A 24,607-nucleotide genomic window follows, 5' to 3' on the forward strand; every position below is an offset into this window, starting at 1 on the left:
TCCAGTTTTGCCACAACTGTTTTCAATTGGTGGCATCAACTTTTCTATTAAGTAGTGTTAGCAGCCACTGATAATGAAAGCCAGGGCCCACCAGAAATAGACCAGAGGAAATTTCCTAACTCACTTTCATAGCAACGATTCATCAGCATGGAAGATGTATGAAGTGTGACTGCAGATTAATGTGAGTGATTAGGCTTCTCCACATGACAGAACTCTTACATATAAATGAGCATTGGCCCCTTCATCCGAGCCCTCAGAGAACTTGTATGCTTAGTCTAGTGACGTGATTGGTCTGGAAACACTTTTAGACTTCCCCTCAGGGGAGAATGTTCTTTTGAACATCCTTAATGGTGACAAAATTTGTCCTTTGAGGATGGATTTGATTTTTGGAAATGGTACAATGTATTCATAGTGGACATCTGTTATTTTTTGTCTGCCCTGATTCGTTTTCCCCAATTAATGGTTGGAGAGACTGCATTTCTTCTATTGTTCATTCTGTCTCTGAAGGCTCTTAAGGACAAATATTTTTAAAATGTCTTGGGAAATGGCCACATTTCTTCACTTTGGTAACTGAACCCATATTTACCTCAGGTGACTCCTCCTTCTCCACTAGGTCTATGTTGTTTGGATGGGATGAATGGACCGCTAGTTCTAGGGGGACAGACATGTGACTCAAGAATGGCACAGTGATTGAACTAAAACACCACTATAGCACTCAGTTCTGGAATTTGGATTTGAACTGCGGGTAAGAGAATTTCTTCTGCTGTTATGAGGGAAGCATGAAACTGCTGGTCACCATCTTGCTGCTCCAAGGGGACAGCCTGCCTAAAAATGGAGCCAACACAAAAGAAAGCTGATTTGAGAAATGAGCAATGATACACATGTATGCACATATGTACACATCAGTATCATGAGAGAGGTCAAGTCCTGGTTTGTGCTCCTGGATACAAATGTGCCTGGAACAAACACTCTTGTGTCACAAGCCAATAAACTCTCTCTTTGCTTAGTAGGCTCGATTTGGGTTTCTACCTAACAACCATGTGCATCCTGACTAGTCGAGTAGAACAAAGCCAGGTCTGGTGAATGAATTAACTCATCATCGAGGAGAAAGGAAGGTACCAACACACTGATAGCAAATTTCTACTCAAGAAACATTCATTGAGCACCTGCTAAGTATTTGATCTAATAGTCCAGATGCTAAGATAAACTAGTTGGTTCAGGATGGCACGGAGCTTTCAGCCAACAATAGACACTGCTTTTCTTCTTCTTTGCTCACATGAATTCAGAGGACCATTTCCAAAGAGGAGTTCATGACTGGAATGTCTTTGGCAAAGATTGCATTCTTGAGCATTGTCAGAGCATGTTATTAGTTTCCTGAGGTAACTCATTTTTTAAGAAGACACCAGTTATTTGAGGTTATGAATTCTATCTTTTTTAAAAATAGAGTTCTGTTTGCCTTCTGTGGTTATACCTCCGTAGAACATGAGAACAACAGGAATTTCCTTGTAGGGGAGCAAGGGCAGGATGATTAGCACATAATACAAAAATTTATTTCAGAATTGGAAGGATTCCTGAACACTGTGAGACCTGACATTGGAATGGGAGGGGCAGTGAGTGGGGAAAAGTCAACTCTGTCACCAGGTTTGAGATCTACTTTTCTCAGCAGCATTTTCATCACTTGAAGAGGCTCTTCCTCATGTCGGGTTTTTTTTTTTTTTTTTTTTTTTTCTTTTTTGGGGGTTTCTACTCGGAGGATAAAAAAATCCAGAAAAATATAGCGTGATTTTTTTTCTGAATGAGTAAGGTCAGATTTCTTTGGTCTCAAGGTGTGTGATCCACTCAGATAAAAAATAAGAAAATTTATTGCAGGGCACTTGGGCCAGCAGCTCTTGTCATCCCTTCATGGGCTTCACGCTTTCACCTTCTCCTTGTGTCTCTGCCTCTCTCTGCATCTGCTCTCTGCACTAGTCAGCGTCTCCTCTTTCTACAGAGCAGCATCCTCTACTGATTCATGGTTCCTTCTTCCTCCTTACTTGTGCTTGCACAGACCACAGCTCTCGTGAAGGTGACTCTTCCAACTTCCTCTCCTGGCAAATTCCTTCCATGTTTCTTAGTTCACATTCCTGAGGAGACAGACCGATCAGTCCAGTTTGGAGTTTTGAGCCAGGTTACCCAGAATCACTGGCTAGTTATGGGGCATCTGTGATCAGGATGGGGAAGTGTCACATGGAGCCCAATGAGAACACCAAAGAGGCAGGAAACCTTAGGAGTATGGGTGCATGGGACAGATTCCGTGGCTACCCTGTTCAGTGTAGTCCTGCTTTGTGTGTCTGTGTCTTTCCTCACCAGCCCTGGTGAAAATAGTCTGCAGAGAAGCTTAGTTGCTGCCATTTGGAGGTCACACAAATATTCCTGTTTCTCTAGTGATACCAACTCTTAGAAATTTTCAAAGAGTTTGTAAGAAGGCAGGAAAAAGTTACCTTTTCTTCAGTAAGTCAGCAAATGGAAGAAACCATGATCAGAAGAAGCAACAAGTGATGGCAGTGGGTGGGGTGTTGGCAAGGTAATCTATGGGGGGACAAAGAGAAAATAAAGAGACTGGAGAACCAGTTTGGGGCTGAGACATACACCCTGGGAGGTTTTCAATATTATACCCTAGACCCACAGCTAACCTTGTTCTACCTTCCCCTGCCCACCCACAACCTAAGAATGTATTAGTTTCCATAGATCAATATTTGAGGTGCCCTACTGCTTATGTAGGCTAGCTCAGGAAACTTGCGACCATTTATGACTTTGCTTTTATAGAAAAATGCACCCTCAGGGTTGAACATCTGACTTACAAATGTATTTGTGGTACATAATTGCTGCTACAATTGGGAACTGCTATAAATAGATATTTATATATTATATAAATCTATATTATAAATAGATTATATATTTATAGTAATTTTCCCTTGCAAACCACTAGAGAATCAACAGATCAACAGCTCTCAGGAAGAAGCTTCTGCTTGCCTTTCCCACAACTTACTTTGTTCCAAAGTACAAAGTGCTACCAGGGTTTAATCAGGTTTAAAGAAGCGACTTTAACAGGAGCTGAAAGAGATTTCTATGGTCTCTGGTAAAGGGATTAAAAGTAATAACAAATGTTAAGGCCAAAGTGATAAAAGAGTGGGAGTTGCTCTTTCGGTAGAAAAAAGGCAGCCATCTCTCTTTGCCCCTTCTGTTTTTCTCCAGCTTCCAGAAAGGGTAGAGGGGCAACATTCCCTTCTCTCCTTTATTCCTTTCTGCACTTTACCCCAGGAGGCTGGTTACATCCAAAGGGGCAGAGCTGTGCTGCCCACTGAAGAATGTGTTAGGTAGCTTTAGGCCAAAAGAGCTCAAATTTAAGTTTGATCAAAAACACCTGTTAAAGTGGTAAATTATCCAGACCTTCTCCTGTAATTTGGTCAGCAGGTCTGGGTGTGACCCAGGAACTTTTATTTTTAAATGAGTACCCCAGATGATTCTGGTATGGATATTTTACGTATCATATTTGAGAAAGAAAACCTGAACCCTGGGGCAGAATCTGGCTGTACTGCTAAGATACAGTGTGTGTGTGTGTGTGTGTGTGTGTGTGTGTTTGTGTGTGTACGTACACATACATGCATGCATGTGCTTGCCCTACTTTAGTTCTGGGCTCCAGGAAAGCCTGTTGCTCAAACAAGTCCTACCTACCTCAGAAGAGCTCAACATTTGAATTGGGGCCAAGGCCAAGTGGAGTAATAGCTCCCACTAGTTCGGCCAAGGACCTCTGGGCCAGACCTTCCTGGGTAGAGCAGTCATTCTCAAACCCTCTTGCACATTGAAACGACCTAGGGAGTTTTAAAAAATACTGATGCCTGGGCCCCACTTCCAGAGAGTTTGATTTCACTGGTCTGGGTATAGTCTAGACATTTAGGATTTTTTAAAGCTCCTTAATTATTTCTAATGTGCAGCCAAAGTTGAGAACAACTGTGGTAGAGAAAATGATTTTCATGTTCCTAAGAGCCCTGGCTAAAAACGGTATTCACTGTTTAACACCATAGATGCCATAGAAGAAAACTTAATATTTGCATTTCTGCAAGGCAAAACAAAAAAGTATCAACAATATGTAAGTGATAATATCTTGAATAGTGTTTACTTGTAAACATAGTCAAGGATAATGAAAATATTCTTTGGCTTCTTCTGTCCTTTGGCAAGAAAGAAAGGCATGGCATGATATAACTCAGAATTCTCTAAAGCATTTCAGAGATAAAGTCAACTACACCAATACTGCTAGCTTCAAAAGTCTCCCACAAAGAAACAGGGAAGTGTTAATCTTTATATGCTTTTTTCCTCTTTTCCCTGAGACATAAGTGATCAGATTCAAAGTTGATGTGCGTACAGCATTTCAAGAATATTTGCGATTTTATTCTTCTCCTTTTGTAGAGGTAAGTGAATGAATTTAACAGAAAACAGATCAGTAGACTATAGCTTTTGAACAAATGGACAACCAAATTCTGATCATTAGAGGAACAATGACTTCATTAAATTGGTAATATTCTGATAGCTTCACACACATTTAGTGACTTGCTTTCAGCTGCTTTTTCATAACAATTTGGTATATTTGGATTTTGTGAAAATTAAACTATCTCTTGTCAAGATACAGTACAATTCTGTATGTAAGGATAATGACATTTATCTTAGAAATAGGCTACATGGGGCTATGTCTGAACTAGCTTGAATCCCTCCTGAAATGTTTAAGAGACAGTAAGTGCGTGCTCAAAATTAAGAGTTCTAAACTGGAGGTTCTTGGACAGAGCAATCCATGGACTTTGGAAAAGTCCACAAACTCTCTGAAACTGTGCAAATTTGAATGTATACACCGCACTCTGTTTTCCTATGAAGACGTCCATGACTTTCATCGGATTTTCAAAGGGGTTATAACCATGAAAGTTTAGGACCCAGAGCTCCATATATTTAATAGAGAATCCTCCACTGCAATCCTCTTTAACACAGTGTGTCACTGAGAATAAGATACAGAAAAGGAAAAATAGTAATAATCTACTCTGCTTTTCAACCTGGCTCTTCTTGGGTCCAGAATTATAAATGTTTAAGTGATGTACTGACAGGTATTGACTGATGTACCTTATGTCTTAGCTGACATTGATTTGCTATAAATGAGCATCAAAGGGCTCAGCAACAGCGAAGATTCTGATTTTTGTTGCTTTTGCTGTAGGTTCCATGCCATTCCAGGAAGAGTGGGCAGTTTTGGCCAGCTGGGGAAAAACTGCCTTTTTGGCCAAGGGAGAACCTCTGCTTTTAGTTTACAGAATGGTGCAATTTTCTGATTGTAGGGTAGAAAATAAATTTACTATTTTCCCAGCTGATTCCAGTTCCTGTATCTAATTAGATGATGTCAGCTTGAGGTGCACATTGTCAAAGTCTGCAAATGCCATCAAAGATATACCTACCTTTAAATACACCCAACATGGGAAATTATGGCTTTTTGAAATGATAAAGAGTAATGACTTTATGAAATAATTACTTTAAATAGAAAGTTTCCTTAATTTTAAAATTTATTCAACTTACAAATATTACTTCTAATTCCTTTTTGTGATTATAAGGGAATACAGTTTTATTCTAGGTGACATTTAGCCTCATTATGGGTAGGAATATGACATTTGTTAAAATAATATTTTAAAATTAAATTTATCTAATATTAAATAGTATTACCTTCCCACATTAGAGTAGGGCAGATATGAAGCTAAATTCTCCCCTGGTGTGAGAAATATATGAAATTAATTTTTTATTATCAAGGCTACTTCCAAAATACATGATCAATATACGTAGTTTTCACAGACACTTAAGGAGTGACAATTACATCTGTACATATTTAGATATGAAGTTAAACTATCATGGTTCTGTGAATTTTAATGTAAATATAGTGGTTTTAGCCTTCAGGAAACTTAGTTTGCATTTGCTTAAACATGAAGGAAAAGAAACCTTGTTTAACATTGAAAAAACTGTGTTCTTTATTTTGAAATTTTGGACTAACTGCAAGATAATCCTTTTCATGTTATAAATATGGAAATTCGTACAAATGTTTAAAATTGATACCACTGCCATTCTTAAACTTGAGTGACCAGAAACTATTGAAAAATTGGTCTGTATTTGCTTTGGTTTTCTAGTCAAGCCATTTTCAAAGAGAGGTGCCTAATTAAAACCTAAAAATGACACTACATTTGAGCTACACTCATGGCTCATATTCTTGAACAACAAAAAGACAGCTAAAGACTCCTCTCTAATGCATGAGAAACTAATCAAACACAAGCACTGTTAAAAGCTAATGATTTTTCAAAATGCTTTAACTTTTAGAATGCCAGTAATTATCTCCATTATGAGATATATGACTGTGGTGGCAAAAATAAAAACAAATCAATTCAAGTAATCTATTTGAAAATTATAAATGAACATGACTGACTCCAGGACCCATAAAAATTAGATATTAATTCTTCTTGAGGAATACAAGTGAAGGTACTACTCTAGGTGACATCCCCATATGGAAGAGTGTAGATTTTAGAAAATGATTATTACTGGCATTTTAAGGCAAATTAATTTTATCAAGTTATTTTCTTACTATTATCACTTTGATAGTAGGATGTCCAGATAAAATCCCCACTGCAATTTTGGATTACACCTAGTAGAGTAGAAGTACCTCTTAGCTTATAAAGCTTAGGAAGAAACTCTGACCCATGGTATTTTTTTATATCATTTATTTAACCCCAAGTATTTTTAAAAAATGCTATCATGCTTTCACCAGTCTTGGATGATGTTCTTTTGGGGGAGTGCTACACTGGCCCATTGTTTAAAACAACACATATAATCTAGCAAGGCACATGTCAACAGGGCTTTAAGTTGAAGCCAAACCTGGAAAATATTTTTCCAACAATCTTGTCTCCATCCTTTCAGTAAGAGGTGGAACTCCTGAAAGCATGATGGGAAAACTGCATCGAGTGGAATGTTGGGTCCTATAAAGGTCCTACTACTCTCAGATTCTGTGAATGGAATGGATGGGAAAAATTAGTACAGCCTTCAGGTAGTAGCTGTAGGTGCTAAAGCCTCTGATGACCTCCTTCACTGAGCTTCCTATAGAGTCTGGCCTCTGCTAACCTCGGGGGAGCCGGGACCTGGCCTTGCTAGTGGTAGCCACAGAGAGCCGTTAGGCTCAGCTGATCATCACTGGGTGAGGAGGTGTCAGGATCACTGTAGATCTGAGTCAGGGCTAAACTCAGGATTTCTTTCTTTTCTTTGTAAAACCGCAGTTCTTGTCCCGCTTTCCTGGCTTCCTCCAACTCCCTCAGGGCCATCCGTAGCTCTTGAGAGAGGATTCCTGGTGACTCCTTCTCCTTCATGATCCAGTCCAGGGCCATGTGACTGCGCATCTTTTCATCTAGGGAATACTGGGAATAGTAGGAGATGACTTCCTGGGAGCCAAGAGACAAAGTCCAGAGTGTCAGTGAAGAGCAACAAAGGCACCTGTGTTCATGGCCTTCCAACACCTCACTTCCTTTGTCTCTGACACCCCCCCACATCCACATCCATAGAGGTTTTGCCAACAACTGAACCTCTCTGATGTTCACAGATGGAAGCCAAATGTCAAGATATACTTCTTAAAGCAAATGAAGGACTAAGCTGGTCGGGCAAAGCAGGGTCACTTTAGGTTGTGTCAAAACACTACCACGAAGAATGACTCAATAATGTTCACAAACAGTACTCTGACCTTGCTAGAAAATGTCTTCCTTTGAAAATGCATCCCTTTATGCATGAATATTACTGCCTTATTGATTCCTTGAACTCTTCTGCCCAGCATTATCTCCTTCAGCAAGGTTGAGAGACAGAAACAATTATATGGAAGGATTGGGGCAGAATTGGGTTTGGTCACACCCATTGCAGAGAGCAGGAGGCTTAGAAACCAGGAGAGTCAACTTCCTGGTTGTTAGCATAAGGAAGTTAGATGGCAGTCCAAATGGCTCAGAGAAACTACAGAAAGAACTTTAAGAATGTACTGTGGATTGTAGGCAATATCATTATTGATATCATAATGGTACCTTTATGTACATCATCTCTTCTGTAACTAATTTGAAATTAATCACTGTCAATTCTCATGTGAAAAATTTGCCAATACCTTGTAACATCATGTACAGGTTTGAAGGACACACTTTAAGAAGATCTTGTAGAGTGGATGCATTGCTTATTTTTATTTTCAAGAACATATGGTATTTATTTATGACCTTAACAAATTAAAAACAACCATGGAAAACTGTTTATAACCAACCCAGTGAATTTCAAAGGCCTTTTATAAAATCAAAGGAAAAGAAAAAAATAGCCATAGCCATTGTCAACTACTCATTTCTTTTCCATCTTTGACATTTTGAAAGCCAGACTTTCTAACCAAAGAACAACTAAAAACTCCTGGGCTGCAGTGCATGGAATACTCTTATACCCACCCACATCTAGCTGACTGGTAGAGGCTTTATTCCTCATACAAATTCTTGTTAGCAAATTCTCAAAAACAAATGGCCACCTTTCAAAGTCTACTGGTGCAAAAAGGAAGGATGACTCTTGGAGGATAGAAGGTGAAAACTGTTAAAGACACAGGAGGGAATTTGCTTTTGCTATTAAAAAAAGGGGGGAATGGTGCTTCTCATAGGTAACAAAGAAATAGTGAGACCTCATTTCTGAGAAGTAAAGAGGAAACTTCCAACCCCCAAAATTGAGGTGATTGAATACCAGCTTGCCCAAATTTATAATCATTTCTGTTATCCTTTGGGGACTTTTGGTGGGGGTGACAAAAATCCTCCTGCTACACCCAACTTTACCACTCTTCAGTGAGGAGGTTCAGAAGCAGTGCATTCTCAAATTTCTTTCTGCACTGGAGAGTAGAAAAGGGCACAAAATCTAAGGCAGGGCAGGTGCATAGGGAGATTCAGCATTTGACTTAGAAACCAAGTCTGTTTTAATGATCCCTCCATTTTGGCATTTAGTACAGGACCTAATCAGTCCTATGTGCAGGCAATGTTCTCCTTAGTGTGCATATTTGATCCATCCCTGATTCAAGTGGACTTGTTATATTTTTTCATATATCCTCTGCTCTTAATAGATATAGTACCAGATTTAAACAGAGAAAAATCCAAATAAAGGAAATCTAGGAGGATGACAAGCCATCTGTTCAGTTCATATGACACAAACCCATCATTGACTGGAAAAATCTCACCTGTCGGGAACACTTTGTTTCACGTAGGGCTTTTAGGTTTCCATTCCAGTGCAATAGTTGGAAAATGGTCATCAGTTCCTACAAAACCCAAACATCTGTCATTACTCTCAGAGCAGAAGTGTGAAAGAAAGTGTGAAAGCTGGGTAGGGCATAACTCTGATCCCCAACTATCTCAGGGAAATAGACTATAAAATACCATCAGAATACTTTGAGACTTTTCAAACACTAGAGTCCCCAAGCTTCTGGAGCATTCTTCCTTCCCTCCTCTGTTATATACATATTTGCACAATTAAATGACTAAGTAGTTGACAAATATCTTTCAACACTAAAAGTACATGTGCTTGGGGTGCCTGGGTGGCTCATTTGGTTAAATGTCGGACTCTTAATTTTGGCTCAGGGCTTGATCTCAGGGTTGTGAGATTGAACCCTTCAGGCTTGCACTGGGCATGGAGCCTGCTTAAGATTCTCTCTCTTCCTTCTTTTCCTCTAACTACCCCCCTCCAAAAATAAATAAATAAATAAATAAAAAGTAAAATAATACCAATACATATGCTCTAACAATTCTACACCCAAGAGGTTATCTAAAAATATCAGCACATCTCAGAATAATGTATAGGTAAAGTTATTCATTGTACTGTTTTTTTTTTAATTGCCTGAGGCTGGAAATATATTAAATGCTTATTTTTATTTTTTAAGGATTTATTTATTTATTTAAATAGAAAATCCTCCACTGTAATCCTCTTCAACACAGTGTGTCACTGAGAACAAGATACAGAAAAGGAAAAATAGTAATAATCTACTCTGCTTTTCAACCTGGCTCTTCTTGGGTCCAGAATTATAAATGTTTAAGTGATGTACTGACAGGTATTGACTGATGTACCTTATGTCTTAGCTGACATTGATTTGCTATAAATGAGCATCAAAGGGCTCAGCAACAGCGAAGATTCTGATTTTTGTTGCTTTTGCTGTAGGTTCCATGCCATTCCAGGATAAGTGGGCAGTTTTGACCGGCTGGGGAAAACTGCCTTTGGCGAAGGGAGAACCTCTGCTTTTAGTTTACAGAATGGTGCAATTTTCTGATTGTAGGGTAGAAAATAAATTTACTATTTTCCCATCTGATTCCAGTTCCTGCATCTAATTAGATGGGGTCGGCTTGAGGTAGACATTGTCAAAAATATTTTTTAGGGGCACCTGGGTGGCTCAGTTGGTTAAGCATCTGCCTCCAACTCAGATCTTGATCCCAGGGTCCTGGGATCGAGCCCCGCATCAGGCTCCCTGCTCAACTGGGAGTCTGCTTCTGCCCCCTGCTCATGCTCTCTCTCTCTCTCAAATAAATAAATAAAATCTTAAATTTTTTTTTTTTTTAAGATTTATGCATTAGAGAGTGTGTGTGTGTGAGTGGGAGGAGGGGCAGAGGGAGAGAATCTTCAAGCTGACTCCCCAGGGAGCATGGAGCCCAATGTAAGTCTCCATCTCACCTCCCATGAGATCATGAACTGGGCCAAAAACTGAGTCAGATGCTTAGCTGACTGAGTCACCCAGGCACTCCTTAAATGCTCATTTTTAAAGCAATAGTTTAAAAAAAGGATGATACTGAGGAGTAGCAGAATTTGCTGCCTCCAAAATATGAGTTCAGGACATGCCACCCTAAAAATATGCCACTTTGGTATATTAATTATTTTAAGCTGTAAGCACTTGAAAAACAGCAAATGGAAGGAAAGGCTTTCTCTGAACTCCCCTTATCTGCCTAAAGACACATCTTCCCAAAGGAACCCAATTATGATAAATCCTTTCCTGAAGAATTTCATCAACTAGGGAAGATTGACCCTTATCACAGAAGAAGACATAGACTAACATACCTCCCATCTATTCTTCTAAGGGCCCACTCATTTTTCTTAAGAATCATTTACTATCCCCTAAGAGGCCTTCCCCCTTCCTCTTTCCCTATTACGAGAGTATTTGATCCTAAATTCCAAGCCACCTCAGAAGGATACTATTTTCCCCTGAGTATCTCTCATGTATACATGAGGTATATGTGTTAATAAAGTTCTGTTTTTCTCTTACTAATCTGTCTTTTATTACAGGGGTCTCAGCTAAGAACTCAGAAGCATAGAGGGAAAATTATTTTTCCTCCCCTACAATACATTCATACCACTGAATACTTTCATTCATAGAGAAGTATGAATGAGAAGGCTCTCTAGGTTCTTTTTTTTTTTTTTTAAGATTTTGTTTATTTGACGGAGAGAGACACAGTGAGAGAGGGAACACAAGCAGGGGGAGTGGGAGAGGGAGAAGAAGGTTTCCCGCTGAGCAGGGAGCTCGATGTGGGGCTCGATCCCAGGACCCTAGGATCATCACCTGAGCTGAAAGTAGATGCTTAACCGAGCCACCCAGGCGTCCCCCTCTAGGTTCTAATATAAAGAATCTCTATGATGTGGTGTTAAAAGAAAAGCAAAGTGCACAACACATATACTGTGTGCTAGTATTTGATTAAAAAGGAAAAGAAAATCCCTCTAAATATTTGCTTGTAAATGCCTAGGAGAGTTATGGCAAGATACAAAAGAACTGGGTAACGTAGTTGTCCCTGAGGGTGGGAACAGGAATGCCTGTGGGGCAGGAGTGTGAGGGAGACCACCCACTGACATTCTTTTGTACCTTTGGAGTTTTGAATCATGTGACAATATTATATATTAAAGAAAACCATTTAAATTTTTAAAAATTTTGGCCAAAAAGTAAATACAGATAACATATAATGGACAAACTACAGAAACTGTAAAATACTCCTACGTTTATAAATTCAGTCAGGAAAATGCCTGAAAATATGGATAATCAGGTTGAATTGACATCGAAACCAATCCCTAGTTTCCACATCCAATAGTCAGGGCTGAGCATGGCATTAAGCTTCAATCAGCATCCTTTCCCTTCATGATATCAAGGGCAAGCTAAACTGTATAAACTCTGAAGACTTTATTTTCCTAATGTGATTAGAAGTGGCAGTCTTCCATTGAAGCTATCTGCATTTTTTTTTTTCTTTTTTGGTCAGAGAAACACCTATCATGGCTTAACAGTATAAACCACATAGACACAATATAGTTAAGGAAATTAAGGAAATTTTTGGTTATGACACTAATTATGAAAACTAAACATTTAGACAGTTGTTCTACTGACCATTCAAAAAAACTGATTTTTATTGTCTTTCCCTCTGCTTGCTCAGGAAAAAGTTTAAATTATGAAAATGAGGAGACCTAAGGCATTCTGATATTTCAGACATCTTAAAATTATTAGGTAAATTTTAAAGCTATAAGATGATCAGAAGAGCAAATATCACCATTCTTATGTCTGAAATTGCCAGTAGAATGTAATGGTTTTTTTTTTTTTTTCTTCTTTTCAGTTGGGGATTTTGTCTATTTTCTACTGTACAGTAAGCACTCGAAGAGCCCATAGAGATCTCAGTAAAAGCAAAACCATGTGTTTCCATTAATTAAAATATGACATGGATACCAAGGGAATTACTCCTCCTGCCCCAAACAGAGATGCCACCATCTGCTTAGGGTCCTGAGCCCACTGCCCAGGGAAGCCGTCCCTCTCATGCCCTCTCTCTCTCCTCCACTTCTTTCTGCCCCGTCCAGATTTGCACTCTGTCACATCACTATGATAATCTGCAACAGTGAGAATGGTTAGTTCTATGGCCCAATTTTAAGTAATCTGCTTCTCACCCCTGTGCTTCTCATCAAAGTAACCCCAGTGACTGAGGAGGGTAAATCTATGCTGCCTTTCTCCCTGTACCTTTAACCTACTCAGTAAAGACTTTGTAGCCAGAAAAATGAAAAGGAACACTTTTTATGTCCTGATAGGGAACAGTCTCTGTGGTGTTATAGAATGGCCACTATTTCCAAATAAGACATTTCTTTTCGTTTAATGTTTTAAGACTCCACTTGAATTTTGCATTCGATTGTAATGTCCATTTTTAAAAATAATAAATACCACCTCCAGTCCTCCACCTTCCCCCAACCCAAGTTTATAATGGTTAAACTCGGTATAACCCAGAAAGATATACTGAGTTCTTGTGTGACTTTCAATAGCCCTCTTGGTATTGTCCTTGTACGCCTGTGGCCCAGTTAGAGGAACAGCCTATGGGGCTCTTAATTCCCTCCTCTGACAATTAGTTCCTTAGTAACATATTCTTCCTCCAATGTCTTCTAAGCTCTCATTCTTATTTATATACTAACCATTGCCCCCCTTCCAGATAAACTCCCATTCTACCCAGCAATCTTCCTAAGACTTTAGAACCCACAATTCTGCTGTGAACAAAGCCAGAAACCATTCTCATGTCCCTTGGCAACCTACATCTCTCAAAAACTTCCCCACAGAGACTTGAACTGTTTTTGACTGCCCGAGAGTCATCCCTCACACCCCTTCTGGTTTGCCTAAATTTCTGTTCCATCCCCAAGGAGTTTTTGCTGTAACACAACTGCCTCTTCCTTAGTGTTGTTCTTGTTCCTAAAATCCCACAGGGAAAATGACCTTCTTTCTGCCTTCGTACATTATGTCCCAATCTAGTTCTTGCCCTCCTCTGTAGAGATACTAATCTTACCATCACTATGTAACGTATATTGAAATATTCCCACATTCTTCCTGTCCCACTTCTTTATTTCCTGTCATAAGACCAAATTCACTATCCTCAGATCTTCCCGAAGCTGTATGAACCCATGAAATCCTTTTATGGCTCTCATTGATTCCATCGGAAATCCTTGCATTGTAGACTGGCAAGGAGAGTGTAGTGGACTTCAGTAAGGATTTCCTAGTTTCACCAAGATTCCTTGCTGCCTGGTTTTCACAGTTCTGTTTTCTATCTGTCAAACCCTTATCACTTTAAAGGAAATCTGTTTGGTGAGCTATCTGTCCTGCTCCTCATTCAAGTCTTTGTGCTGTGTTATTTGTTAGGTGGCTGATGTAGAACCCCAGGGAATTTTGGTAGGCTTGACAGATAAACAAGCAGCTGGCCTATATATAGGTTGGGTTGGGACTAGTGGCTAGCGCTGTCACCATCCCTCCCCCACAAACATCAGGGAGGGTGAGGTGTGTGAAGCAAGATTTAAGGTGAGTCATGAAAGTTCAGGTTCTTTTATTTAAAATTCTGTCTTTAGGGGCGCTTGGGTGGCTCAGTCAGTTAGGCATCTGCCTTCAGCTCAGGTCATGATCCCAGGGTCCTGGGATCGAGCCCCACGTCAGGCTCCCTGCTCAGTGGGGACCCTGCTTCTCCCTCTGCCCCTACATTCCACTTGTGCTCTGTCTCTCAAATAAATAAAATCTTTAAAAAAATTCTGTCTTTATTTAAAATTTTGATATTTTGTTGACGAATTTTTTCACATTCATTTTGAGTTTTTTAAGATAGTGCATTATAATATTGTCTTGATCACTGAGTTTTTTTTTTTTAAGATTTTATTTATTTATTCATGAGAGACAGAGGGAGAGAGAAGGGGAGAGAGAGAGAGAGAAGTAGAGGGAGAAGCAGGCTCCCAAGGAGCAGGGAGCCCGATGCGGGACTCGATCCCAGGACCCCGGGATCATGACCTGAGCCGAAGGCAGACGCTTAACCATCTGAGCCACCCAGGCGCCCGATCACTGAGTTTTTTAACACTCCTTTAAATTTTGTGCCTGAGGTGAAGGCCTAACTCTCTTTACCCTAGTCTGGTCCCTTCTGGTGAGTCTGTCTCAGGGACAATGCTGGCCTCATGAACTTGTGATGTGTGCAGTCACACAGGACCCCAAGCTTGATTTCATGCTCCACTGACTTGAAATTCTTAGTAATTTTTTCACAGAAGGCCCTGCATTTTCATTTTGTATGGGCCCCAAGAATTATGTGGCCAGTCCTGATCATAAAATAAATTTGAAATCAAATGGAGAAGCAAGCCCTGTGATTTCTGCAAGTTGTAGCTTTCATCCTACAGCTTTCCTGGTTCAATTTGTCATTCATTCAGTTTAAACCACCGACAGCTGGGCTCTGTCTTCACAGTGCTTCCTGGTGTTGCCTCCTATTAGGAATAATGTTTGCCCTTTCAGCTACTTCGTGGGGAGAAAATGCACTCTGCTTCTCTCTGGAACTTTGTCTGGGAGACTCTCTTGGTTCTGTGATTCATCAGAAATAAGAAAAACAAACATTGTAAATGGAGAACTTGAAAAACAGGTGGGCACCATCTCCCTACCCAAGAGAATGGATTTAAGAGGAAATCTGTTTATGGGATGAGGTTTTAAAAGGCGACCTGGAGAATTTAGCAAAGATGTAAATAAACAACTCGTCCTTGGACTGCATTAGGCTTCAGAATAAATATATTAACCAGCTTCAGTCAAAGTCCGTCTCAGATCTGGCCTTGACAAGACCCAGTGGCTAGTGCTGTCGCCATCCCTCCCCCACAAACATCAGGCAATTTTCTGTATGGCAAGGCTACTCTGCTTCCCTCCCACGAAGTAAACGTAAGCAGAAGCCTATCATGTTTCCTCTGAGTGCTGCCTCCTTGACAGCCCCCATGGAAAGCCTGCAGGCAGTCAGGAGACACCAGCCTTGTTTTTATATGGTATAGTCATCCGTAGCTAGATACAGACACACATCTATTACCCACCAGGGGTACTGAATTGCTGTGTCGGCGGCAAACAGCCCGGGTCTGTGGTCAATTCCCATTACGTGCTGAAACAAGCTGATGCATTTAACCCCGGCCACCAAGGAATGTGCTGGGACCCAGCAGGCAACCGGGAACTGGCGGAAGTAAAAGGGATGTGCTCCATGGCCCTCCTCCTGGGTTGCCAGCATCCCTACTGGGGGAGTGAGTTTGGATTTTTCCTGCCCTCACATCTTCCTCTTCCTGTGTCCTCCATCCTGCTCCCAGCCTCTTTTATGAGAATTTATGAAGCATTTCCACAGTTTGATTCAAGTTATTATTTCACATATTTAAATACGACATAGACCACACAGAAAACAAACAGCCCATCGCAAGGTAATTAAGAATTACTAAAAGGTGGTTGAGTACAGCCATTCATAGTACTTGGACAAAATTTTAAGAATTGTTTTTTAATCTTGCCTTCCCCATCTTTGGCAGACTAACTCAATTGCATTCAAAAATCATTCTTAATTTTCTGAAAATAGCTACTAAATTACATACAAGCTACTATGTACCATGGCAGGCAACATTCATTTTATAATGTGAGAAGTACAATATTCTTTTGTTGGGGTCGAGAGGGGAGGAATTAAAATAAATGGGGTTCTTCCTTGGCGAAATTACTATACTAGATACTTTATAAATGTCATGTTATGTAAATTCCAAAAAAATCCTACCCAATGGGTGTTATGATTCTTATTTTACAGATGAGAAAACTGAGTCTCAGGGGGCGCCTGGGTGGCTCAGTCGGTTAAGCGGCTGCCTTCGGCTCAGATCATGACCCTGGGGTCCTGCGATCGAGCCCCACATCCGGCTCCCTGCTCAGCAGGGAGCCTGCTTCTCCCTCTCCCTCTGCCTGCCACTCTGCCTACTTGTGCTCTCTATCTATCTGTCAAATAAATAAATAAAATCTTAAAAAAAAAAGAGAGAAAACTGAGTCTCAGATAATTACATGCCCAGGCAGGAAGTGGTAGAGCAGGTTTCACACATAGTTCTGTTCAGTTTTTAAAAATTGGTCTTCTTTCCTTGTGTTATGCTCCTCCCTTTTGTTTTTTTCTGTTTGACTTTAGATCACTATGGGGGAAAAGCATGGAACCTTTATAGTTCTACTCTTTTATTCTACAGCCAAGATCCCTGAAATGTTGGCAGAGAGCTGCCTTGTTCTCATTTGAAAAGTTTAAGTTAGATAAAGTTGTCAAGGGAATCCATGCGGTAGTCTTTGGCATTTCAAGTGAAGACATCCTTCTGCAGAAGTATGTATAATAACAGTTGTCAATCTTCAGTGAGTATTCACCATATGCCAGGAACTGTTCTGGACTCTTTCAATTATTGTCCTGTTTAATGCTCACACTGGCACTGGGAGGTAGCACCAGTACTATTAGTCTCCCTAATTTACATATGATGAGGAAACAGATTTAGAGGTGAGAAGTAGAGCCAAGCTAACCTGGACCAGCCCACTTCAGTCTGGGCTCAGAATCACTGAATTCATGCATGCCTCTGTTTATTCCAGAGGGTAGGCTTTAGAGATACCTGGTCTCTTCAAACCCAAGGCAATCAACATCAAAAGTCAGTGAGACCTGCCACTTAAAAGAAAACTCAATGACCAAGTGAAGAGAGAGTATTTTTCTTCCAGTCAAACAAGGGACTAATGAGGGAAACCACTGATTTTTTAAAAAATGGACAGGAGGGATGTATCCACCTGCAAAGTGGCTGTATGCCATTGCAGTCCAGAAAACAGTTTGAAAGGTAGTTGAAAGCTGGTGGCTTCAGGGCTCAGATGAAACACTGTTGTAAATACACCGTGATGAACATTTTGGTCCATAAAGTCCATCAGACTTGCAAATAATAGGTAGTGTAGTTCCTCAGCTCTATTAATATCACTTGTCAGCAATGGATGAAACAGGGTTACAGTTTGCTGAATGTTTTGATCTAGTTAACAATGGGTGGTGGCAGATCTTGTTTAATGGGAATACCAGAACTGAGGGGGGCATTGTTTAATATACATTACAGATAACTTCTTCTATGACTTCGGGTAATTAAGAACCAAATGGTCACAACCAACACTTCAAACTGTTTAATTTGACTTAAAAGGGAACTTTGTACTGAAGAGCTGGTGAAATGTTACAGGTCTTCAGGTGGTGGTGTTCCCCAGCTGTTTCTTAGACTCAAGTGTTTTACTCCGCTTTAAGAACGCAAAGACTGCCTTGTTTGCTTGTTTGTTTTAGTCTCCTGAGGTATGGCTTAGACAGAGCTACCATGCTGGATTTGAAGAGAGTTAAATTAAAATGACCAAAACAAAAAAAGACTAGATTATTGGGACAGGAGATGTTAATGATAAGAGTGGCATTCTCCCGGGTTTCTGAATTGTGTACCAAAATAAACACGTAGCAAGAAGTCAGGTACCTGAAACTCCAGCATGGTCTTCCCCATGTTTGACTCCAACATGTAGTGGTAGGCTCCAATGCTGGTGCTGGGGTCATCTGCATCATCCAAAGTGCCCTTGGGAAGAAAGCAGAAAAGGAAAATGTTATGGATTTTTCCTTCCCCTTCTTTTGTGGCCACGAATTAATGCTGTGGCCCTACAGTAAAACTACTATATTGAGCCTTCGGGTGTGCATTCTACAACCAAGTTTCCAGTTGATCTGGGATAAAATTCTTAATCTCACCATGACTCAGAATAAAGAGGATTTTTGTAATCAATTTGAACATTCATTCGAATGTTAACTGATTATATATTTGCTAAAAGAATAATTTTCCCAAAGTAGAAATTTCTGTATCTTCGTACAAAGTTTTTGCTGTTAGATGGTGGTAATGTTTGAGTGGTTGCCCTCTGGAAGGCTGCCTTCATCTGTCATTTGAAATTTTGAAATGCTGACCTTGTTCTGATTTGATGGTGACCAGGCAAGATTATATCATTGACAGGGAAAGAATTCTCTGGTTGTTTGGACCATTCATATTTTACTGCCCTGATTCTTTTTTTTTTTTTTTTATTATTATGTTATGTTAATCACCATATATTACATCATTAGTTTTTGATGTAGTGTTCCATGATTCATTGTTTGCGTATAACACCCAGTGCTCCATGCAGAACGTGCCCTCTTTAATACCCATCACCAGGCTAACCGTCCCCCCCCCCCCCCTCCACTGCCCTGATTCTTAATGGGAGCTTTTTATAATATGCTGGTGTTTGACCTGGAGACATAGATCTTGGTGTGTGTTTTTTTCACTTCCAGACTACTTAATCTTTAGGAAACAAGGTGCATGGGGTGATGAACAGAAATGAAATTGACCTTCAATTTGGTTAGGGGTAGTGGCAGTAAAAAAAAAGCTAACACAAGTCCTGGACTGGCACTGGGGCCTACCCTGCAGGATCCCAGGGCCTCGGATTTCTGGGAAGGTGGGCAATGCCTTTGTGAGGCTGAACAAACAACTGCCAGCATCCGATAGCAGCCAATTTATAGCTTCTGAATGCAATAACATTAACATGCTGCCGCTGAAATATTTATGTTGGCTTTTTAAATATCCCAGAGGAAATCCATCCAGAAGCCTGCAAACCTTATATATTCTCTTTCCTTAGAAATTTCCATGAAAAAATGATAAATTACATTTACATTGAGGGCCCCTCCTTGCTCCTGAGTAAATTCCACACATATAAATCAGGCATCATTTTCCTAACTTCTCTTCCTCAAAGGCCCTTGAAATTTACAAATCACGAAAATAAAAGCTTCCTTTCATCCTGACAGCAGATACAGAACAGAGATCTCCGATGTCTCCTCCCAGGTCAGCCTCTCTCTGTCCCCTGCCCCGTCTCTTAACTCTTCTGTGGGCGACAAGAGCATGTATGAGGGGAAAAGGAACAAAAGGGTCACGCTAGTGTGACAAGGTGTCCTTCATTTTCAGCAGCTTCTCCAAAATCACAGAACCTTTATAATCAGATTAAGGTGATGAGAGAATGTAAATCTCAGATGGGGTTTACCTGTGCTAAAAGCAAAGCCAGGAGGTGGCTAATGCCCTCAGTAATGCCAAGTTTCTGCCTTTGGAGGACACACAGGGAGATACCTGCCCCAGTGGGAAACCAAGGCTTCTCCATTGTTTGTAGTTGGTAGGTATCAAGTATCAGATGTTCTAAATAATTCATGAGGCAAATTATCTACTCCTAGATTGCTGAGAAAATATTCTACCTAAATTTCTAAGACAAGAGTTTTTGCTCTTAAAGCACTTTGCATTAATTGTGTCCATTAACAGAAATTTTCTCTGAAAAAAAAATTTTCAGCTCTCTGAAAGAATTAATATTAAGCATGATAATTCTAAGGGCTAACAGATATTGGGCATATGGCTTTTCCATGCCTAAGGAGTCAGCCTTTCCTTAAAAATACAGACTGCTGGACCCCCACTCTGGTTGGGGAATTGGCACTTTTAATAAGCACTTAAAATAATTTTTATGACTTGTCAAGTTTGGGTAAAAAATGAGCTAGTTTATCTCTAGATTAAAGCAGTATTCAGTTACATGCATTCCCAGGCCCTAAAAGTATCAATACTTTTCAAACAGCAAACATTCAAATAAACAAATCAGGATGGATCAAATTATCTACTTTGATTTAAAATTTGATTAATGGTCATCCAGGGCAGCTAAAAAATATTTCTGACATGTGGCATAGGGAACCAGCTCCAGTTTCTTGATTTCCAATCCAAGTGTTCATTTTGTTGAAAATCAATGATTTCATGGGTAAAAATTAAACCCACACAATTCTTTTTTTTTTTTTTAAGTAAACTCTCTGCCCAGTGTGAGGCTGAAACTCCCGACCAAGCCAGCCAGTCTTCCCAAACTTGCACAATCCTCAAAGAATTTGCTCACTCTAGTATTTCCCCAGATTCAACTGCCTTGGTGTCTCAGTGCATCCAGCTTTCTACCCTAGTGGGTACTCACATTGGTGGAGGCAACTGCTTCCTGCACACTCTCCATAATGAATTCCTTAGTGATCCTTCTAGAGGGCAGCTCATTGAAGAGGGAGTTGATTAGGGCCACTTTAGCTGCATCCCGTCTGGCTTCAGCTCTACTTAAGCAGCACTTGAGAAAGGAAGGAGAAAAGGAATCATTAGAGGATTCAGCATCTCACCATTTTTATCACTGCCTCAATGGATTTCTGAACATTTTCATTCATACATTTACTCTACACCTATTCTTTCTTACCCATTGCTAATCCCCTGAAGATCATGCAGATTTTCCTTCTGCCATAGAGTTCATGCAAATGTTTTGGCTGGTCTTCAAATCATTTTTGTCTTATTTTATAGTCTTTGAATGTCTCCTCTGCACCACAGACTTTGCATACTGTTAATAACTAATAATAAAAATAATAATAGCTACTATTATGTACTTGGTGAGTACATTCATTTTTAGGGCCTTCCTCAAATTCTTATCTCAGAGGGAAAAAATGTAAGGAAAGAAGGAAAATGGGAGATATTTTTAACACAGTAATTAAGAACACAGGTTCTGGAGTCAGACTGCTTAGATTCAGATCCCAGCTATGGTACTTGTTAGCTAAAAGACTGTGGGCAAGTTAACCTTTCTGTGTTTCAATTTCCTCCTCTGTAAATGGGAATAATAGTAATGCTTATGTCGTCGAGCTGAGGATAGACACAATTATTTAATATACATGAAGCACTGAGAATACCTGGCACATGGTAATATTCTATGGGACTATCCCACTCTTATATGTACTCACATGTCCAGTTCAGGACAAGGGAGCTGCTGTCAAAATCTATTGTTTTGGCTTTTCCAGCATTTATCCCCCCACTTTCCCTCTAATAACAGTTCCCTGATTTTCTTTTTTTTTATTATGTTATGTTAATCACCATCATTATATCATTAGTTTGTGATGTAGTGTTCCATGATTCATTGTTTGCATGCAACACCCAGTGCTCCATGCAGAATGTGCCCTCTTTAATACCCATCACCAGGCTAACCCAGCCCCCACCCTCTCCCCTCCAGAACCCTCAGTTTGTTTCCCAGAGTCCATCGTCTCTCATGGTTCGTCTCCCCCTCCGATTTCCCTCTTTTCATTTTTCCCTTCCTACTATCCTCTTCTTTTTTAAAAATTTTTTTAACATATAATGTATTATTTGTTTCAGGGGTACAGGTCTGTGATTCATCAGTCTTCCACAATTCACAGCACTCACTGTCGCACATACCCTCCCTAATGTCCATCACCCAGCCACCCCATCCCTCCCAACCCCCACCACTCCAGCAACTGGAGGACCGCCATGTCCACCTTGCTCTCAGTCCACACAGTGGGTGGGACATGCTTCATTTGGCCTTTCTGAAGTTAGGAACCATAGGCAGAGTATGATTAGCAACTCATTAAAAAAATTCTCCTAAAAGTAATATTGCTCTCTATTCTACTAACCTGGATTTCCTGTGGCTCATATGGGTCTGCTCAATGTATCCTGATTCTTTTCTATCCTCTCTCTTTTATTATCAACTACAGCTCCTCTTATTCAAATTCTGGCTTGGTGTGGACTCCTGGGGTTCCATATAGAGGGATGAAGCCCTATGAGAACTGCACTGTCCTTGGAGCCCACTCCTACTGGACGGTGAGATGCTATTTCTCCTACAGGTTCCTGTGAATTATCAAGGGTTCTAGACCCTACTCCAAAACTCCTGGTGGGAAACAAGCCCCAGGAAGAGAAACTCGGGCTCAGGTCCTGGTCAACAGGGTGGACCAACACCCCTGGCTCTGCTACTTAGTGATTGTGAGACACAGGCCTCCTCAATTTTGGGACTTACTTCCTCACTGCACAAACGGGAAGGCCAGGCTCTCTGATCTCTAGGATTCCTACCACCTAAAATGCATAATTCTCAGAATCAGTAGTGTTTGGTGACTGATGTGAAAGAACAGGGCAAGTATCAAAGATCCCACTTTATTTTCATGTTTTGCAGCCTCAAAGACTTAGTAACTCCACTGGGAAAAAGCTAAACCCCCTCAGTTTGCTTTCCACACATCCTCGCCTCTACCTCATCTGCCCCATACTGACCATCCTTGCACTGACTGAGGAATGCTCCAAACTCATGGTCTTGTATCCTCTAGAGGCTGGCCTCTTCTCTCCATCTCCACGAACCCTGTATGAGTCCCCTGAGGTCAGGCCCCAGCCTTCTCTGATTTTCCTGCTTCAACCTCCCTCTTTGGACAGTGTGACTACTACTGTAATGATCCCTTACTTGACTACAGATTACTTCTTCCTGCTCCTCTCCCACCTTCAGGCCTGGGAAGGGCCACTTATATATTTCTTGAGCATCCTCCAGAGTGCCTACTCCCAGGGTCAGCCCTTGGAAATGCTCACATGTGGTTAGTATTCAGATGAAGTAATGACAAGACTTCTAAAATAGGAACAGGACACCAAAAAGGATGGAAAAAGACACGTGTCAGTAACCTAACAAAAATAGCAATATACACAGCTATTTTAGTTTACAACACAAAGAGAGTTCCAATATCTCCTTTTAAATAAAGAATGGTGCAAAAGTTTTAAAAGTGGTTTGGGGTTTTCCTCCTTAGAGTTGAATGACAATTAAGAAGGCTTTGGGGTTGCTTCAGGCAGCAAAAGTCATAGAATATTTAGACCTCTGCTAAGGTTTAGGACACTTGTATTAAATTAGATGGGTCTGGACAGATAGGTCGACTTTGCCTTATGGACTTGACTGGGAATTTATGGGACATTGAGTTCTGAGTTGGCAGGCTTGCAATGAAACTCAGGTGCCACGTCTTCCAGAAAGTTTTCCATGACCACTCCCAAGGCCACGGTGGGAGGATCGCTGTCCAGGAGAGGCATCACCACACTGCCATGAAATTATATATTAGTGCTCTGCCCCACAACCCTAGGCTATGAGCAACCTAAAGGCAGAGTCTGTGACTAAGTCATCTTTGTGTCTCTGTACTTGAAATATAGTTTGCTGAATGAATAACTGAATAGGCCTGGAAAATCAAAACACACGTCATTAAGGTACCTGAGAAAATGTTCAAGAAATCCTCATAAAGAAGAGAATTATATATACTCATTATTTAAAAAAAAAATCCCATTTCAATATACCCTATGTGGTATGTAAAATGCAGTAATATAAAAATATATTAATGTGTGAATTTCAGAGGGATAATTGGTCATTAAGTTCAGACAGTCTAAAATGATCATTTTCGCCTGAGTGTAGGATATGCTTATTATTCTTTGGAAAATCAGTTTCCTATCAAAAAGCAAACAAAGTTTTTGCAAATATTACCTGACATCTGTAGGAGTAGCCCATTTTAATAGGAATTTGCTTTATAAAATCTATAATAGAGCCATTGGGCTTTTAGAGTGTAGAGAACTACACTCAGATCTGGGCAATCCTAAGAAACTTTACATAACTTTCTATCTAAATAATGGCAATTTAAGCCATTTTTCATAGACAGAGACCTAGTAAACACGACTTAGATGAAAGAAGCTATCTATTTTAAATAAGACCAGCTAAGTAGTAGATCAAAGGCACCACATACATTTACAACCAAATGGCACTGCTTCTGAGATCAAAGTACTGCTGGGCTGAGAGAACAGAAGAGCCTTTTCCCAGAAAGCATGAAAAAGGACTACGGAGACTTAACCAATATCAAGATTTTAAAGCAGACACATGTCTTTACTTATTGTTTCAATGTAC

General features: G+C 40.2%; 1 protein-coding gene across 8 annotated transcripts in view; it reads right to left on the bottom strand.

The window, feature by feature from the left end:
- Nucleotides 1–2,087: 2,087 nt before the first annotated feature.
- LIX1 (limb and CNS expressed 1) overlaps nucleotides 2,088–24,607 on the bottom strand; it is a 63,216-nt gene continuing 40,696 nt past the window's right edge. For 3 of the 8 annotated variants that reach the window (XM_027605384.2, XM_027605380.2, XM_027605383.2), the window contains 4 exons: nucleotides 20,855–20,995; nucleotides 18,331–18,426; nucleotides 9,275–9,352; nucleotides 5,629–7,484 (listed from right to left, as the gene is read on the bottom strand). In XM_027605384.2, the coding sequence (XP_027461185.1) occupies nucleotides 7,197–7,484; nucleotides 9,275–9,352; nucleotides 18,331–18,426; nucleotides 20,855–20,995 (603 nt within the window). In that variant the 3' untranslated portion in view covers nucleotides 5,629–7,196. Of the gene's footprint in view, nucleotides 2,124–2,253; nucleotides 2,569–4,524; nucleotides 7,485–9,274; nucleotides 9,353–18,330; nucleotides 18,427–20,854; nucleotides 20,996–24,607 lie in introns of those variants that run through there. The other 5 variants (XR_003522044.2, XR_003522045.2, XR_003522043.2 and 2 more) reach the window with 5 other exon arrangements.

This window comes from Zalophus californianus, chromosome 5, assembly GCF_009762305.2.
Source record: "Zalophus californianus isolate mZalCal1 chromosome 5, mZalCal1.pri.v2, whole genome shotgun sequence".
Taxonomy (NCBI): domain Eukaryota; kingdom Metazoa; phylum Chordata; class Mammalia; order Carnivora; family Otariidae; genus Zalophus; species Zalophus californianus.